Consider the following 20,421-nt stretch of genomic DNA (forward strand, 5'->3'; position numbering starts at 1 on the left):
CTATACAGTGTATTCAGTTAAAATATCCTTGAATTGCAGACATATACATTCTTACAATGTACACTCTAACCCTGTTGTTATTTTTCAGGAATTTGTGGAAATTTTAATAGCGCCCAGAGAGATGACTTGAAGATTATCAGTGGAGTGATTGAGGGCACGGCTGCAGCTTTTGTTAACACGTGGAAAGTATCTGCACTGTGTCGAAATATTGATTATATCTTTCAAGATCCTTGTGTTATCAATGTGGAGAGTTGTAAGTGGCCTTTTCTATACAAACCTGTATGAGAGAGAAATATACACACACGCATATCTTGTTACGTTCCATACTCATAGTGGGAAAATGCAAAATACTGAGAACTCTTTTTAGGGCTGGCTCACACCAGATGTAGTTCAGTGCATTTTTTTTTTTTTTTTTTTGCATCAAAAAAGCATGCACAGTGTTTTCCATGTATTCCAATGGCCCTAGTTCATACCAGTGCAGCCAGTTCAAGTCAGTTTCCAGGGCAGAAAAAAAAGTAGAACATGCTGCATTTTTTCTGCACAGAACTGTACTGGAATACAGGAAATCGCATCAAAAATGCACCGGAATGGAGTATGGTGTGAACTGTAAGCAAAACGCATCAGAACACATCTGAAGTGCTTTTTTGTGGTGTGAACTGGCCCTTAAAAGGATATTAACCAGACAGACATAAAGTGGTTTTAAAACCACCATGTTTTTATGCTTCTTTGGACAGTTATATAACGTTTAGTAGTACAAATACTTCCCAAGTATAAGTCCTCATGCACATTGGATGTTTTTACAGCTGCTGTTTTTGGCTTTTGCCATTTTTTTCCTACAGCCAGTAAACTCCCCAGCATGTTATCCTATGTGTCCATGCACACATAGACTGTAATCAGCATTTTGTGGCTGGGGGATTTTTTTGCTGGAAAAAAAACAGAACTAGTGGGTTTCTAGAGGAGTTTTTTAGCTGTAAAAATGCTCTAACGCTGAAAAATGCAGCCAAACACGGTAAATCGTGGCTAACCGGTGTTTTTGTACTTTTTTGAGCCAAACTAAATTTTTTGTTGGTTAAAAAAACCCTAAAAAACGCAAACGCAAAAAAACGGCAAAACACAGATAACCGCTAATGCAAAAATGCTGAAAAACTCACGTTTTTAACGTGACTTTACACAGCTAGTGTTACTAGTGTTATTAAAACACCCAATGTGCATGGAGCCTAAAGGCAATATACGACATGCATACAATGATTTATACCAAGGAGGTATTGTTTGTACTGGGTTAATTTACTAAAGGAGTTGACAATTGATATTACTTAGTTTGTGGGTCCAACAGTTGGTAATTTAACAACAGTGCTGTGAAATTCTATGAAGTTATGTGTTGATGCAAATAAGTGCTAGGGATTATATTAAAAAAAAACAAAAACAAAGACGAATATGGATGAATAAAAATCAAAACAATGCAAAACTCATATATCAAAGCAAGGTATACACAGGATATACTGTATTCTGATGGGAGTAGGGGAGTCCCCGCTGTCAGAGTACGAGTGAAACCCCCTCAATTCCCATCACCACCACTATCAGAATACAAAGATCAGCGCTGCAGCTGGCAGCACCTATTGACGTGCCAATAGTTAGACTGGCTTTTGTTGAACAGACAGCAAAAATTTTCCTAGTTCCTGTTGTATACCAACCTTAAGAACTACCCAATTACTGACTGAGCAACTTTGACTTTAACAATCATGGATTTATAGAGTTTATTTTACTCAATGAGAATAGGGTTGATTTTTATTAAAGGCTTTTCACTTACCAAAATGGATTTTCTCTTTGCAAGGAAATGTTAACTAAGCTTAGTGAATGAGGTGAAGCTCTGCTGACTTCAACCATCCAAACGTGCAAGCAAAATATATTTTTTTTATATTTCCTTGCACTTGATTAGACATTATTTGCAAATGTAATTTGCACCACATTCCCTAATGTAAGCAAGCATGCCCTTGCAAAGCTAAACAGCGTAAACTCCTATAGCAAATCAACCCCAGAATAAAATTATGCTGTGTTCAATGCAATCATCCTGCACATGATTGAACATGCAAACTGAATATAGCTTCACCTTATTCACTAAGGTAGGTACGTATTCTCTGTTTGTTGATAAAACAACCCCTATCGACTAATATAAAGCCAGTGTAAAATGTGATGAATTATCATTTCAAGAAAAGGCAATGGCTGGGTTCATTATCTGGTTGGAATATGCTCTATGTGTGTCATCCCTAACATAAATCAGGGCCAAATACTCTTCAGCCCACCAGGCACCCCTGTGGCGAAAGGGTAAACAATGGGACTTGTACCACATAGAGACAATAAAATTATGTTAAATCAATAGAGTTTATTACAAAAAAATAAGAAATATATTTCACACAAGTCAAATGTGACCACCAGATAATGTACATTTAGAGATCACTTCAGCACATAGCTATCAATAAATGGCTTCTTAGATCAATGCATTTCGTGTGACATATACTCTTCTTCAGGATCCACACCCAGACATATGTACATGATGGCTCACATGACAAAGACACATTGTGACTGTAAATAAAATAAAGAAAAAATAAAAAACAAAATAACATGCAAAAACAACTGCTCCTTGTAATCTGCAAGCATGGCAAAAAAAAAAGTTAACCACTTGCCGTCCAGAAAATTTACCCTCCTTTATGACCATGCCATTTTTTGTTATAAACACTGTGCTACTGTAGCTGACAATTGTGCGATCATGCAACACTGTACACAAGTGTAATTTGTATCATTTTTCACACAAATAGAGCTTTCTTTTGGTGGTATTTGATCATCGCTGGGTTTTTTATTTTTTGCACTATAAACTAAAAAATTGAAAGTTAAAAAAACATGTCTTTGATAAAAAAAATTCTAATAAGTGAATATTAATTAGTTTACGTGAAAGTTATAGCTTCTATAAATGGCGGTATATATACTGGATTTTAAATTTTTTTATACTAGTAATGGTGGCAATCAGCGACTTATAGTGGAACTGCGTTGGGCATTCTGACACTAACTGACACTGAGAGGGAACTGACTGACTGAGTGCCGCTAACATTTCCAGTGAAACTAATACAGTGATCATTGCTACTAAAAAGAACTAACACTGTACTAATGACACTGGGCAGGAAGGGGTTAACATATGCAGTGATCAAAGGATTAACTGTGTAATAGGGAGTGTGACTGATGTGTACTATGTTGTGTTTTATTAGGGGACATGCTGGTTTTTATCTCTCTGCTTTGTGATTCTCACAGGGACATCAACACTGATAAACAGTGTATCCTGATAATAATATGTATATTATCAATCGGTTCCAAACAGTTCTGCCTACCAGTGCCCATCAGTGCCTCCTTATCAGTTCCGCCTACCAGTGTGCATTAGTGCCACCTATCAGTGCTGCCTATCAGTGCCCATCAGTGCCACATATCAGTGGTCATCAGTGCTGCATATCAGTGCAGCCTCATCAGTGCCTCCTCATCAGTGCCCATCAGTGCTGCCTCATCAGTGCTGCCTCATCAGTGACCATCAGCGCAGCCTATCTTTGTTTAGCAAAAAATTAAAAACCCAGTAGTGATTAAATATCACCAAAAGAAAGCTATACGTGTCTAAAAAAATGGTAAACATTTCATATGGGTACAGTGTTGCAAGACCACGCAATATTCATTCAAATTGAAACAGCACTGAAAGCTGAAAACTGGTCTGGGCAGGAAGAAGGTGAAAGTACCCAGTAGGCAAGTGGTTAAACAGTATAAACAAAATATGTAAACAATGACAATACCCATAACAGGCAATTGGCCTTGTTTACATGCAAAATGTCATGAAACATTATCAGCCACCCTTCTGGAATATTGTCACGACCTGGTTCACCTGCTGGTTGCACTGTGCTTCCCTGGGTGGAAAGCTGCAGTTTTAGTGTTTACCAGCAGGTGTCTCCCAGCAATCAGAAGGTTTCAGAAATCTGCTCCACCTGGCCACACCTGCTGGGAGAATACTTAAGTTCCACTTCTGCCTTGTAGCCTGTTTGCTGTGTTGCTGCCAGACTCTTTGGACCAAGGTATTAAGTCTTCAAGTTGCTCTCAGGATCCCAGCATTTCTGCAGTAAAGATTTGTAAGCTTTCGGTGTTGCGCCTCCTTAGGGATCTGATCAGTAGGAAACCCAGTCAGTTTCCAGACCCCAGCAGTGGAATACTCAGTCAGCCTCTAGACCTCGGCGGCGGGGTGCCTAGTCAACTTCCAGACCCTGGCAGTGGAGAACAGTGGAGTTTCTGGGTCGGCACGGATATGCAAAATCCTGTATATATACATGATTTTGCATTTCCGGGTACAGGGCAGGGGTGCCCTACCCGCGCCGCCATTCGCTGCCGTGGCTGTCAATCACTGTATCCCGGCCGGTGATTACTCACCGGTGCCTGGTGATTGCCGAGCATCTCCGATGGGGGAGAGAACTGTTAGTAAACAAAACAGTTATCTCCCCTGTCAGCTCCTGTACACTGCTTTTCATGGCTGTGCATAGCACAGCAATGCAAAGCAGTGCTCTTACAGTGAAGTACAAACACACAACCCCACAGTAAAACACATACAGCACACAGTTAACCCTTTGATCACCCCACATGTTAACCCCTTCCTGCCCAGTGTCATTATTACAGTGTCAGTGCTTTTTATTAGGATGTCATTGACACCAAGTCAGTTCCCCGCAGTGTCACAATGCCCGCCACAGTCCCGAAGTCCCACAGTCCCGCTATAAGTCACTGATTGCTGCCATTACTAGTAAAAATAAATATAAAAATCCCAGTATATATACCGCCATTTTTAAACGCTATAAATTTAATTAATTTACACGTATTGGGATTTTTTTTAGCACAGACATGCAAGTAAACAAAACAGTTCTCTCCCCTGTGAGCTCCTGTACACTGCTATGCATGGTTTTGCATAGCAGAGCCTTGCATATCAGTGTGCTTACAGTGAAGCACACACACACAGCACATTGTAAAACAGCACACAGGTAACCCTTTGATAGCCCCAGATGTTAAACCCTTCCTGCCCAGTGTCATTAGTACAGTGTCAGTGCTTTTTATTAGCACTGATCACTGTACTGGTGACACTGTGGATGTCAGTGACACCAAGTCAGTTCCCTCCAGTGTCAGAATACCACTGAAAGAAATCTCTATTCATGGGAAAAAAAGGACATAAAATTAATTTGGGTGCAGCGTTGCATGACCGCACAATTGTCAGGTAAAGTAACGCAGCGCCATAATGCAAAAAACGGCCTGGTCAGGAAGGGGGGTAAATCCTCTGGAGGGCAAGTGGTTAAATATATATATATATATGTATATGGTCTGGTCCTAGTTTCTGTGTGTAGCTATATATATATGGTCATCTCAGCTACAGACTCCTGACAGATACAGTTGAAAACCAAGTTCTGTTATTCATGCCAAAGAGAGAAATGGGCGTGAACATATTGCTTCTAATAGTGGGAGTGGCCTAAAAGAGGATGCTCAAACAGAACCGCTCCCTGACCACCTACCTCTAAATGGACATAGTAGCTGCTTGGGTGAGTACACATTGCTACGGCCTCGATGCTTGGCTACATAGTGCATCAGTTTTCACTCAACATGTCAAGTTTTACAGGCAGCAGTGCCTGATGAACTCGCCCATTGAGCTCCATATGCCTGCACAGCAGCCGCAAGCCAAATGCATGGCTTGCGGTTGTGACACAGTATCTCAATGCAAAATTCCCATTCAGCAAGAAAAAAGACATATTCAGGAGGCAGCAGTATCACCTCCTGCACTGACAGTGGGAGTGTCTTAAAAGGGCAATAAATACCAGGAGTCTGCGTTAAGTGCAGAATGCAGGGTTCAAGTTTGTCCTACATACAAAGTGCAGGGTTCAAGTGTGTGCTACATACAGTGTGCAGGGTTCAAGTGTTTGCTACATACAGAGTGCAGGGTTCAAGTGTTTGCTACATACAGAGTGCAGGGTTCAAGTGTGTGCTACATACAAAGTGCATGGTTCAAATGTGTGCTATATACAGAGTGCAGGGTTCAAGTGTGTGCTACATACAGAGTGCAGAGTTCAAGTGTGTGCTACATACAGAGTGCAGGGTTCAAGTGTGTGCTACATACAGATTGCAGGTTTCAGGGGTGTTCAGTATACAGTGTGCAGGGTTTAAGGCTGCTCTGCATACAGAGTGCAGGGTTTAGGGGTGCGCTGCATACAGAGTGCAGGGTTCAACGGTGCACTACAGACAGTACAAGTGTGCCCCCCTCCCCTAGTACAGTGCTGTATTTCCATCCCCAAATCCCCCTCATTGACAGTACCTGTTAGAGAACTGTAGCTGCAGAGTAGTAGGATAGGTTACTCAGGAGTAGATTGTAGTGTAGCTGTAGGGCGTGTGGGGACATGGGCTCAGGCTTCAGGAGCTGTTGCTACCAGACAAGCACCAGGTTCCAACTACCTATCTATGCAGAGAGGCGGCAGGCGGAGCACAGTTGAGATCACTTCACAGCCAGAATTAGAGGAGCAGGAGCGGCAAATGTGGCTGCCTGCTCCTTCTGCCGCCAGCTCCAGACTGCTTTTATTTAAAAATAATCCCAACTGGCGCCAATCTCTGCCTGGATAAGTGGCTGCGGGTGCTGCATCAAGCTGTCAAGGGGTTCAGATAGGACACTTACTGGCAGCTGTAAACATCACTAATTTTTATAAACAGTAAATTTACTGATGGTTTGCAACCCTGCCAAAAAGGGAGACAAAACAACATCAAAATGCAAGATTGTATAGTTATACTGGTCATACTGCAAGTTGGAGAGGGGAGAAAACACCACCAGCCTAACCTTGAATAATAAAAATAAAAGGTAAGCAGAGAGATCTGAGTAATAATATTCCTCAAAAAATGGATTAATTCTTTACCCATTTAAAAAAGGGAATACAAAAAAGTCCATTACCACAGTATAGGAGAGTCAAAAAAAGCAAAAAATTAACAAATGTATTAAAGCTTACTCAAGTAATGATCTAACTAAGTATACTAAAACCACTGCCCCTCACTCCCATCCAACAAAGGAGAACTGCTAAACAGAAAAAGCCCCTACATTATGAGTAGACTGATGGAACTGAGGTTGCAGCCCCCTTCCCCTATATGAAAACATCACATCCAACAATAAAGACCTGATGTGACAACACTAAAGCATTCCTCCAAGAAAGAAAAATCCACAGCTCTCACTCCCCCCAGGTACAGTTTCACGTACAATGGGGCACATGTAGTCTCCATCGCCACACCCTGCGCCTGGAGGTAGTGGGAGTCATTAAATACAAATACATTGTGCGCCAGAATAAACTCAAGGAGATGTATAATGAATGTATTGCATTCATGTTGTTCAACCCCATGTTCATTTAGGAACAAGCGTACGGTTACAAGTCCCCTTTATGTGGAATACTTAAATATAATGCCCACATCTAGGGACACTAGAATAGTTTCAGGCATTTTTTACACTCCATCAAAGATCATCAGTAGATGAAGTGTATCTTTTAAATATGAGAGCAAACCCTAGACATGGAGTTTAAAATGAATATAACAACAGGGAATTTTGAGTAAGGCAGTACATTTCAGTGACAATTGGTCTCCCTGGTGAATCTATGGCATTTTTATGTGTCTTAGGTAATGCATAGAATAATGGTGTTATTGGTTCCATCATTTTAAGATATTCTCTTAGATCCTTAGAAATTGTCCCTTGCAGGAATAATTGTTCTACCAACTCAAAAAATGTAATTTATTGCTTTCTAGCATTCTACTATCCTCAGTATTATTTCACACATTCAGGTATAGTGGGGTGTATCCATAAGAATGATACCCCCCCCCCCCTTCCTTGTCAGATGGTTTAATAGAGACATCTTCCCTTTGTTGCACAATAAAGTGTTACTAAACCCAGTGAAATCTTTGATCAGTTTTTCTCTTTCATCCACATCGAGGGAGATGAGCTACAGTGTCATGGGCTGTAAACGTCTTGACAATGTTGCGCACAGTGGACACAGGAACATTGAGATCGCTGGAGATAAACTTGTAACTTTGAGATTGTCCATGCTTTGCCACAATTTTTGTTCTTAAATCCTCAGACAATTCTTTGTTGATCTTTCTCCTCTCCATGCTCCATGTGACACACAGAGACCATTTTAATTGGTTGCTGGTGTGATTTCTATATTGTCAGCACCTGTTAATTAATACAGGTGAGTTTAATTACAAATTACAGGCGCATCAAAAACTTGGAATGCAATTATTATTTGTTACAATTTTGAAAAGGTGCCAATAATTTTGTCCTGTCCATTTTTAGAGTTTTGCGTGGAAAGTGTCAGATTTGGCTTTTTGTTTCTCCACTTTTTTGTGTCATACCAATACAAACAAAAGAAATAAACATGAGAATGCCTAAACATTTGTAATTGCAACAATTTTCTGGTTGAAGTGGTACATTATCTGGCAGAAATGCAGGGGTGACAATATTCTTGGCCATGACTGTATGTCTGGGAGTGGATCTTGAAGAAGTGAATATATTACAAGATGCATTTATCAGCATTTATTGATAGCCATGTGCTAAAGATGTTATTTATTCTAATCTCTAAGTGTACATTAACTGATGGTCACATTTTACTTGTGTGAAATATATTTCTGAATTTTTTTGGAAATAAACTGTAATTATTTTACATAATTTTATTGTCACTATATGGTACAATTAGAGTCCCATTGCGTTTACCCTCTCTCCACTGGGGTGACCAGTAGTCTGAAGAGTATCTGGTCTTGATGTATTATAATGTCACCTTATGTGTGTAAGGTTACATGTATTTCTAGCACAAATCCAAAAAAAGTGTGAGGTGTGTTTTTCATTTCAGAATACAGTTGCAAGAAAAAGTATGTGAACCCCTTGGGATTACGTGGAGTTTTGCATGAATTGGGCATAAAATGTGTTCTGAACATCATCTAAGTCACAACAATAGAAGAACAGTCTGCTGAACATAATACTACACAAACATTAGATTTTGCCATGGTTTAATTGCACATAACATGTAAACATGCACAGTGCAGGGAGGAAAAAGTATGTGAACCTTTGGACCTAATAACTGGTTGACCCTCCTTTGGCAGCAATAACCTCAACCAAACGTTTCCTGCAGTTGCAGATCAGACCTGCACAACGATCTGGAGTAATTTTGGACCACTCCTCTTCACAAAACTGTTTCAGTGTAGCAATATTCTTGAGATGTCTGGTGTGAATCGCTCTCTTAAGTTCAAGCCACAGCATTTCAATCGGGTTGAGGTCAGGACTCTGACTGGGCCACTCCAGAAGGCGTATTCTGTGCTGTTGCAGCCATTGTTTTGTTGAATTACTTGTATGCTTTGGGTCATTGTCCTGTTGCATCACCCATCCTCTGCAGAGCTTCAGTTGGCGGACAGATGGTCGTACGTTTTCCTGAAAAATGTCTTGATAAACTCTGGAATTCATTTTCCCATCAATGACAACAATCCGTCCAGGCCCTGAGGCAGCAAAGCAGCCCCAAACCATGATGCTTCCTCCGCCATGTTTTACAGTGGGTACTCCATTCTTGTTTAATGTTTTCCTTATTGTAGATGTGTCAACAAAAATGTTAGCATGTGCCAGAGATTTCTGTAGGTCTTTAGCTGACACTCTGGGATTCTTCTTTACCTCATGCAGCATTCTGCGCTGTGCTCTTGTAGTCATTTTTACAGGACGACCACGCCTAGGGAGAGTAGCAACAATGCTAAACTTTCTCCATTTGTAGACAGTCTGTCTTACCATGGACACATGAACATCAAGGCTTTTGGAGATACTTTTTTAACCCTTTCCAGCTTCATGCAAGTCAACAATTCTTGATCGTAGGTCTTCTGAGAGTTCTTTTCTGCGAGGCATGGTTCACATCAGACAGTGCTTCTTGAAACCAGTAAACCCAAAACAGGTGTGTGTTTTTTAAGGGCAGGACAGCTGTCAGCAACACATCCAATATCATCACACTGATTGGAGTCAAGGTTGGCTCGATCCTGGCTCCAATTAGCTCTGGGAGAAGTCATTAAGCTAGGGGCTCACATACTTTTTCCTCCCTGCACTGTGAATGTTTACATGTTATGTGCAATTAAACCATGTTTGTGTAGTATTATGTTCAGCAGACTGTGTTCTTCTATTGTTGTGACTTAGATGACGTTCAGAGCACATTTTATGCCCAATTCATGCAAAACTCCACATAATCCCAAGGGGTTCACATACTTTTTCTTGCAACTGTAGTAAGCAGAGACATACAAATTACTCTGTTCTGCCCATTGGCTAGCTGTGTTCTCAAATAACCCCCCTATTTTAATTTGAACTGAAAGCAATGACATCTATATTCCTTCTGCAATAACAAGAGGGTATACAGCACTTCTGCACATCTGTAAAGGAAGGATTTTTGAGAGATTTTCGAGGCTGCCTTACCATAACCATAAGCTATCCTTATCAACTCTTCCTTACGCTACTAAAAAAGGTGTTTTTGTTTTGTCTGTGTCCACGTTGGAGAAATGTCCTGACTGGAAACGAAGGTAAATCTCCCCAACAGAGCAAAAAAAAAAATTAAAACCTGACAACGACTTTCATCATTTCCTGCTCTAGAAAGAATTAAATGTTTTGGCTGAAATTATGTTTTAACTACTTGAAGCTCAGTGATGTACCCATACTTCACAGGAGTTTCATTGGTTTTACTGGGATGATGCCTGCAGCTGCAGGCATCATCCCAGTATTGTTTTTTAGAGCCAGTGGAGAACTTCTTTGTAAAATCAATCCTAGCAGCTAAAGAGGTACTAGATTGCTTTTGTGTAAAAATATGTGTGACTTGCGAGCCAAAATATATACTCAATAAAGTGTTTCTATGGATCGCCAACATTTAACACATAACTCAAACTGTGCAATCTTAATAATACATTTAAAAATGTAGCGCTCCCTAATACCACAAAATAAATAAATATATACTTGTAATTTGTGATAAACACACACCATAAACAAACAATAGCGTTCACAACCTCCTGATGAAGCCACGTGACCTATGGCGTAACGCGTAGGGGTGGGGCTACAACGTCACTCGGCACCAGAAGAGATCAGACGGCAGACAGCAAGTACATGCCTCATCGGCTGACAGAGGATTTATTGTTATCTAGCGATTTTATCTTATTTTAAATGTGAGTGCAATTTAGATTGGTTTTGGAATAAAACACATTGTTTTAAGGATAAAGCACTATGTCTCCTATCTCTCTTTATTGCTGAAGAACGAATAAGGAGGAGAAAAGCAGGTGATCTCTAACAGATCAAGGAGGGATTAATCCCTGCAGGGATATTCAGCTAACAAGGGGCTAGCCGTGTTATCCACAGGAAGGACCATACATCCATGGTATACTACAACTATTCTGGCAGGTTCCAGGTTGTGTGAACCACAAGCGTGTGTAGCCTATTTTTTAGGCATAGAAGGAGGTGAGCGCACAATTTTACTGGTTGGAGGATCACGGAAAGTCACCATTTGATGATTTATAAGTCACTACGTCACTATTATTGGATCACTTATTGATTGATGGGGCTATTTTTTAGAGCAAAATAATAACCACATTTTTTATTTTATAAAATGTTTTTGGTTTATTCAGATCATGGTCACTGCAATTGTTTATAAAAAAATTGTTTGTTTATGGTGTGTGTTTATCACAAATTACAAGTATATATTTATTTATTTTGTGGTATTAGGGAGTGCTACACTAGATTGCTTTTACAAATGGTGGGCGGCCTTTCTGGGCTCTCCCATCCCCCCAGGGAAACCAGGGCCTGCAGCCAGAGATTCGCTGGCTGGCCATAGAGCTGGTTGGGGACCGAAACATCTCCGATCATCTCTATGGCCTAGGAAACTAGAAGCAACAAGTATATAATCACTTCTGGTTTTATCGGTTGTAAACAAACCACTACTGATTTGAAAAAAGAGTCATAGGATCATACTGATCTTGGTGCGATCCGAAGCTTTTAATGTCAGAGAAGAGATCTGGGGTCCACTGCCCATGCTATCACATGGCATGTTGTTCATCCCTTGTAATAGCAATAAAGTTGATAAAAAAAAGGTGCAGTGTAAAAATGAAAAAAAAAATCTAAAGTGCCCCCGTCTCCTCTTGCTCTCATGCAAAGGCAAATGCATGCATCGGTCCTGCGTCAATATGTAAACACTGATCGCACCACATATGTCAGGTATCACCATGAACGTCAGATTGACAGCAATAATTCTAGCACCAGGCCTCCCATGTAAATCTAAAGTGGTATCTATTTACTTGGCATAAGATCATCTTTTATATTTTACTGAACAATTGGGTATTATATTATTGTGCTGTTCTCTGCATTAAAATTCATTACATTTATGTTTCAAATAAAAATTTTGTTCGAAAAACTGCTCCGCAAATACTGTGTGTGTAAAAAATTGCAACACCCACCATGTTATTCTTTAGGGCCTCTGCTTTAAAAAAAATATAATGTTTGGGGTAGTTTTAAGTAATTTTCTATAAAAAAAATACTGATTTTTACATGTAAACAAAGTGTCAGTAAAGTCCTGGTCTTTATTAATGTTTAATTCTTGTTTTGTAAGTGTAAATATATCCTCTGTAAAAATTTCTATAATGTGGATATTATTTCTCCATGTAGATGAATATGCAAAGGTTTGGTGTAAATTAATTTCTGATTCAAATGGGGATTTCAGCCCGTGTCATGGTATAGTGGACCCACAAGCATATCAGAAGGTAAAAAGTGTGCCTTATGCAATGTAATTGATGCACAAATATTGAATGAGATACCAATGATTTAAAGAATAATTTTACCTTTCATACCATGTTACAAGTTATACCCATATTCAGGGTGTAATATGTAACGTTATAAAATGACCAACCCCCTCCCAACCCCATTTTGATAGCTAGTGAGGGATCTTCTCCTCCCACTAGCTGTCATAATAAAAAAAACGCGTCTGTGAGGGGCTCCGCTCACCTGGCTGCATCACCTTTGCGACTGTCAGCTTGTAATTCTCAATTAACTACCTTGGCTCTGTGAACGCCGTGGTAGTTCCTTGATTCTCCCTGTCAGTATCAGCTTGTTCGTACGAGGTATGAGCAGGCAGATATACTGACAGGTAAGCAGGAGACCTGCATGGCACCAGCGATCTGCTGATTGCTGGTCCTATGCTTTACAGGCTCCTACAACAAAAAATAATGAATGCACATTTTTATACCTGCAAAAAAATGTGCATTTATTTTTTGTTGAAAGGTAAACTTATCCTTTAAAATAAACCTAAATATAGAGGCTTCTATTGCTGACCTTCTAAAAATACTACTTTCTTTGTCTACCTATTATTCTGGTGCCCTGGCTTCAATGCTTTTAGGAGTCAATGGGGCTGACTTACTAAAGTTAAATAGACTTTACAAGATAAGTTACACTTTCCAAGGGAATTATCTCCAGGGCTTAGTGATGTGGTAAAGCTTTTCTGACTACCATCATCCAATCATGTGCAATCAGAAATTATGTATTTTGGATTTTTTTTTTCATTTTCTTTGCACGTGATTGGGTATTTTTTTGCAAAGTTAAACTTTACCACATTCACTATGCTCTGGGGTAAGTTCCCTTGTACAATAAAATTTCCCTTGCAAAGTCAGCAGTTTACTTTTAGCAAATCAATCCCTATCACTCCAACCCAAGTGTTTTCTCCAGCATTTTGCGTTTTGCAGAAACGCACTACAGTCCATTTAACATGATTTCCTATGGGACATGTTAACATCTCTGCATTTTCACCTGTTCCATTTTTGGAAAGGGTCAGGCACTTTTTTAAACACTTCAATACCGGACACTTTTACCCCCTCCTGCCCAGACCAATTTTCAGGTTTCAGCGCTCTCACACTTTGAATGACAATTGCGCAGTCATGCAACACTGTACCCAAAGTACACTTTTATAATTTTGTTCGCACAACTAGAGCTTTCTTTTGGTGGTATTTAATCACACCTGGGTTTTTTATTTTTTGCTAAATTAACAAAAAAATGTCCAAAAAAGTTAGCAAATAATTGTTCTTCATAAATTTAGGTCAAGATGTATTCTGCTACATTTCTTTGATTAAAATAACCCAAATCAGTATTTATTATTTAGTCTGTAGGAAAGTTATAGAGTTCACAAACTATGGTATAGATCTGAAAATTGATCAATCCTGAAGTACTGACAGCCAATCTAATTTATTGAGGCCCAAAAATGTCAGAACAGTACAGATATCCCCCAAATGACCCCTTTTTGCAAAGTAGACTGTCCAACGTATTTCATAAGAGGCATGGAGAGTTTTTTTGAAGTTGTAATTTTTTTGTCATAATTTTTGGAAAATGAAGAAATTAAAAAAATTATTTTCACAAAATGTTTTTACATACTGTCACCAGTGCAGTACAGCATCATCATATGACTGGTGTGGCGGCGATCAGGGACACTGACTGGTGATAATTAGTTTCTGTTTTTTAATTATTTTTTTATTTTTTATTACATTTTTTCTTTTTTTATTACACTATGACCAAAGTAATAAAATGTTACCATAGTAACATTGTACTACTTTGGGGAAGTGATCAATATTTTTTTATTTTACACAATGACACAACTAATCACATGACACAGATGGGCTGTGATGGCCCAGCCTGTGCATGTCACTGTGACCATTCACAGCTAGTCACACTTGTATAAAATGGATGGCATTGTTTACATTGTGTCCGAGGTAGGGCCCTGTGGGCATGCGCAAGGCGTGATACTGGAAAGAAGTCATATGTCGCCCTCCCGGATCGATGAGAGGCCCGCCCGGCCTTCATTTTACTATAGGCCGGGCGGGAAGTGGTTAAATGAAAAAAATTAGTTTTTGGTTCTATAAACGTTAATAGAAATGCTGCAGAAAAGCATGTAATGCGTTTTTGCTGCATTTTTGCCACGTTTTTTATGCGTTTTGCATTTTAAACCTGCCTAGCAACAAGAAAAAAAAAAGCAAAAAGGATAAAAAATGCAGCAAAAAACGCATGTGCAAAAACACAAAACGCACTGCAGAAACGGATCGAATGCAAACTGCATAGGTGTGAACCTAGCCTAAAGAAGCTTGCTGATCATAAATGTCATGTAAATATCCAACCTTATCAACCCATGTATTGACAGGTAAGTGTGCCATTGCTAATATGCTGTACATAATAGTACAAGATGGCATAACCCACCTGTACATTACGGCATAACTTGCTAAAAAGAAGTAATGTTAGTGAAGTTTACTTTCACTTTAATATGACTGTATTATGTGTAAACCTTAAGGCTGCATTTATTCTACTGCTCTGCAATAACACGTGCATTATGTACTTTGATGTGCTGCAGTGCCATTAGTTCTTAATGGCACCCCAGTGCAACTCAACACATAACAAGACTCTACCATGCGTTGTGGTGAACTGCGTTACCAAAAATAGTGCATGCACCTTTTTTGGTGGGTTAATGTAGTGCATCTTAGAATGCATTAGTGCACCACAGCAATGTAAATACAAACCTATTAATCTGGTAACACCTCCTTATTGAGTACAACAGAGCTCAATTAAAAATGTCGTCACTCAAATTATTTTTTCTTTTCTTTTGCTCCCACCCCCTTGTACTGCATCTGTTCCTCTAATTGCCTTTTTCCCCATAAGTATTATTTATCCTTGGCCAATTTGCCATGATGTTGTTGCTGGGTGCCGGGGAATATTAATACAGCGCTGTGGATGTGCCTGCGCTGGAAAGTACCAGATCATCCCCTCACACTGATGTCCCCATTAAGATTTGTCTTCTGGCTCCTGAGAGAACCTCATCGCTGGACAGCCAGATGGAAGTGTCTATGTCATGCAGGCATTGATGTGGACACCCAAAGAAGGACCCGGCCCCCTGACTACAGAAGAAGAGAGAAGCTTCAGATGCTAAATATTACATGACTGCAGATTCAGGTGAGTAAAAGGGATACTAGGTGGGTTTTTTTTTTCTTATCAATTATATGGTGGGGAGAGATTAGCTTTAAAAAGACACAGCCATCTGGGGCAAAGCTTCCTAATAGCCCAACTCCCAAACAAGGTATATTCCCCAATCCATGCTTTGTTACCACCTTCCTACTCTGTTGGAGCACCCTCTCTTTTCCTATAATTAAGCAGGTCTTTCTGGTACGGGGGATAATGTGACCTCTCCCATGCGACAGGGTTTCTTGAGCTCCTTTGCCAGGCACAAAGGCTGTCATAGTGGAAGGGCTGTGATGTCATCCATGTGTGTAAGCTCCAACACCATCCTACACCAAAGTTTCAGGGTGGACTCCTGCAGCATCATGGACAACATTACAATTGCTCTTTAACCACTTGTTAACATACCTCTCCACTATTGGGATCCTCTGCACTCAAGACCAATCTTCATGTGTGCAAACAGGGAAATTGAGAGTTTATAACCATTGGAGGGGTTCTAACTGAAAATGAGACATAACAAAAAGAAATCAAATACATTCTTAGTTTGGACACATTGGGGTTCATTTACCAAAAGCAAATAGGATATCCACTTTGCAAGGGAAGTTGCACTTTGCAAGAGAGTTTGCTTCAGAGCTTAGTGAATGAGCTGGAGCTCTACTGATTTCCATCATCCAATCATGTACAAGCAACTATGCTGTTTTTTTGTATTCTTTGTATGTGATTGGGTATTCATTTCAAAGTGAAACATCACGGTCCCATGCAGAGTATAACTTCCATTGCAAAGTGAACAGCCTGTTTGCCTTTAGTAAATCAACACCATTATTCCCATAGATCTCAGTGTGGTTAATGATTTCAATTGTCCTATAGCTACACAACAGTTAGTAGCTAGTAGCAGTTTGTCACATTCATCTTGATTTGTTCCTGCACAGAACATTTGTTATACTGGTGGTAGACATTTAAGCAATTAAAATAGAAGAACTTCAGTTTCTCCTAATCCAGACATCATTATACTTAATATATTGTATGGTTTCCTTAAAGTAAATCTTCATTCTGGAAAAAAAAATAAATATCAGCAATTACAAATCCTGTTGCTGCTGACTTTTAATAAAATGACACTTATTTGTCCAGGGATCTAGTCTCACCTGGGCTAGTTCTTCACTAGCCCTTGGGTTCCCAGCATGGCTATGCTGCTTTCAGCTTCACAGCCTGCTGCCCACTGCGCATGTGTGAGCTGAGTTGTACTTTGTGAATGGTCCCACAGTCTTCTTGGACCTGTAATGTGTCCCAGAAGACTGTGGGAAGGAAGGAGGTTGAGAACTTCTGCTCGGATCGCCAAGGCGATCTGAGTGGAAGTGAGAGCAGGTATCTGCTCCCCCCCTCTCTTAAATTGGAACTTACCCTTTTGGATGAAGCTAAGCTTATCTTTAACAATTTCTTGCTACCTTTGGATATTTCAGGCTCCAGCAAAATATAGGGGGAGATTTGCTAAAATTGAAGCACTCAGAATCTGGTGCAGCTTTGAATAGAAACCAATCAGGTTCTAACTTCAGCTTGTTCAATTAAGCTTTGACAATAAAACCTGGAAGCTTGTTGGTTATTATGCAGATCTGCACCAGATTTTACTTTCTCCAGGTTTAGTAAATCCCCCATAGTGTTTTCTATAATGACTCATGTGATATCTTCCATCGTGAATTGAACATCAGAAGTTGTGCCACGGAATAGCTGTGCGATCTAGAGGCAATTCATATGTATCTGTGTACATACGATAACCACTTTCCTTTGCTTTTAGAACTGTGTCACGGACACCTGCAGCTGTACAAAGCTTGAAGACTGTATGTGTGCTGCAATCTTCTCATATGTTAAGATTTGTGCTGCAAAAGGAGTTTTTCTAAGCAATTGGAAACCCTCTCCATGCAGTAAGTGCACTTTATGCTTACTTTCAATATTTAAAAAATGCCAACTCAAACATGAGGCTAAGGGCTCAATATAAGGCACAGGAAAAATAACTTTTAAAAGAAACTTACATTGCTTTAATTGTAAAGCAAAAAGATAAGTACCACAATGGGAGCCTCTGAATCTTGGGTAAGCTCTCTCCTCAGGACTTTGGCTTGATCTGACATTTGAAGCTTTGCCAAACCACATACTGACCCTCTAGCCAACAAATGAGTTGGTATTGCTGGCAATTGAAAGACTGTATCTGACTGTATCTCTAACATTATTATCATTTTTTTCATGTGTGCAGCTTACCGTATATAAATGACTGTCTTAGCTATTTTTAAACTTTTTTTCTAGCTCAATGGCTTTGGTCTGCAAATGCAGCGTGCTTTTGACATAAATTTGATTTATATTATCTATTTAGATAATTGACAGGTGCATTTGACCTGCAGCCATATTTTTACCAAGTGGAGGTGACATAAACCAACACAAATGTTAACAAAGACCTTAAAGTGGTTCTAAAGCATGAAGGTTTTTTTTATCTTAATGAATTCTATGCATGAAGGTAAAAAACCTTCATTGTGCAGCCCCCCTGCAATGCCCCCAATACTTACCTGAGCCCGATCTTGATCCAGCAGTGTGCACAAGAGCAGTGGCTCTCCTGGGGCTGTCCATCCTCACTGGCTGAGACACAGCACAGCTACCAATGGCTCCCGATGTTGTCAATCACAGTCAGTGAGGAGGGAGCAGGGTCGAACTGAGCCATGTTCTGTGTGTCCCATAGACACAAAGAGCTTGCTCTGGAACAAGCATACACAGGTGCCCCCAATGCAGCTTGCTCTGGGGGCACTTAGCAAGGGGGAGGAGCCAGGAATGCCCCGAAAAAGGAGGCTCGGGGCTGCTCTGTGAAAACTGCTGCACAGAGCAGATAAGTATGATATGTTTATTATTTTAAAGAAAAGAAAAAAAAAACGAGCCTTTAGAACCACTTTCTGCAATCCCATAGACTTGTATTGGGAGAGAAGCAGCTCTGACATGAACAAAAGCCCATTGACACTGGCTCATATAGTCTTTGACTTAATGTTATTAATATGTTGAAATGATAATGTATATCAGCTCTTCTCAACCTTTTCAACACAGAGGCACCCTTGAGATAACTTTCTAGGCTTGGGGAACCCCTATTAAAAATTACTATATCTACAACTCATGATACATTACGGTGATGGTCAGTGGGAAGAATGCTCTTTGTACTTGTGGTCATTGGGAATAATTACCCCCTTACAAAAAGCTAAAAAGATCAATGGTGTCAGTGGAAACTTATCTGAAAGGCTGAAATTGCTCATTGTTCAAGGCGCCCCTTGCAATTTCTGGAGGAACCCTGGTTGAGAAATCCTGATGTATATCAATAAATGCAAACATATTCCTCTGTTACAATAAGTTTATCCTAATTCTGTTTTTACAAATGCATTTTAAATTAGAATAAAACTCTGCTATAATTTTTTTATAAGTGGGTTCCAGGAGGTATAGGCCATAATGCGTTAGTATGCACTGCACAGCACAATATGGCAGACTTAAATGTCAAACAAAGCCCTCCAGCACTGGCTGTCACTAGCTATCAGCAATCCAGCTGGTCACGAGCACTGCCATCTTCTCCCGGTCTTCCGCTCAGGTTCGCTCTGTTTAGCCACTTGAATGGTCAGGCCACGATGACATCACTCCTGTAAATGAACAGGGGAGTCACTTCATCATAGAGCTGCTCTGTAAATGCACTTTGCTGTGCACATGTATGGCTCAGTGTACATTACTGCTGACAGGCCAAGAGAAGCATTTATGACAGAAGAGACCACTAGGGTCTCTTCTATTATAAAAACACTACCTATCAGAGTTTTTAAACCATTTTGAGTTTAATTCCACTTTCAGATATATATTCAGAAACCTGAACAGTACTGTTTTTATATTGGTTTCCTTTACAATTTTACTTACCAAAACCATAATAACAAAGTATTTTCAAATCACGTTTACATTTTAGGTAAATTTATACCAATATGTGAAGAAAAACAGAATTATGGCTACACAATAACTTCATGTAAGCCTACTTGCCGCTCTCTGAATGACAATGACGCTACCTGCGGCATTAACTTTGATCCATTATCTGGCTGCACATGTAAGAAAGGCTTTTATCAGAATGACAATGATGAATGCGTTCCAGCATCTGCTTGCCCATGTTATGTGAGTGGAATGCCAGTAGAAAATGACCAAACAATCACTGAAAATGGAGCACTCTGGTAAGTGTCAATTAATCTAAAGAGCAAGTTGATTAGAGAGATAGTGATGATTGTAAACTGTTCTTCAACAGCAGCTTATCCTAGTTAGCGGCTGCACTAATAGGCTTTCTTGTGCTTTCATCTGGTGATCAGGTTAGTAAGTCTGTT

The 20,421-nt window shown here is 39.8% G+C and overlaps 1 protein-coding gene across 1 annotated transcript in view; it reads left to right on the forward strand.

Moving 5' to 3' along the window:
- The window catches only part of LOC149445618 (mucin-5B-like), a 124,644-nt gene that overhangs the window by 12,407 nt on the left and 91,816 nt on the right, over positions 1 to 20,421 (forward strand). The window contains exons 4-5 of the mRNA XM_089653504.1: positions 89 to 253; positions 12,737 to 12,831. Coding sequence (XP_089509630.1) covers positions 89 to 253; positions 12,737 to 12,831 — 260 coding nt within the window. The remainder of the gene's footprint in view (positions 1 to 88; positions 254 to 12,736; positions 12,832 to 20,421) is intronic.

This window comes from Staurois parvus, unplaced genomic scaffold (genome assembly GCF_062004578.1).
Source record: "Staurois parvus isolate SC_StPar_1 unplaced genomic scaffold, SC_StPar_1.0 ptg000715l, whole genome shotgun sequence".
In the NCBI taxonomy this organism is placed as follows: domain Eukaryota; kingdom Metazoa; phylum Chordata; class Amphibia; order Anura; family Ranidae; genus Staurois; species Staurois parvus.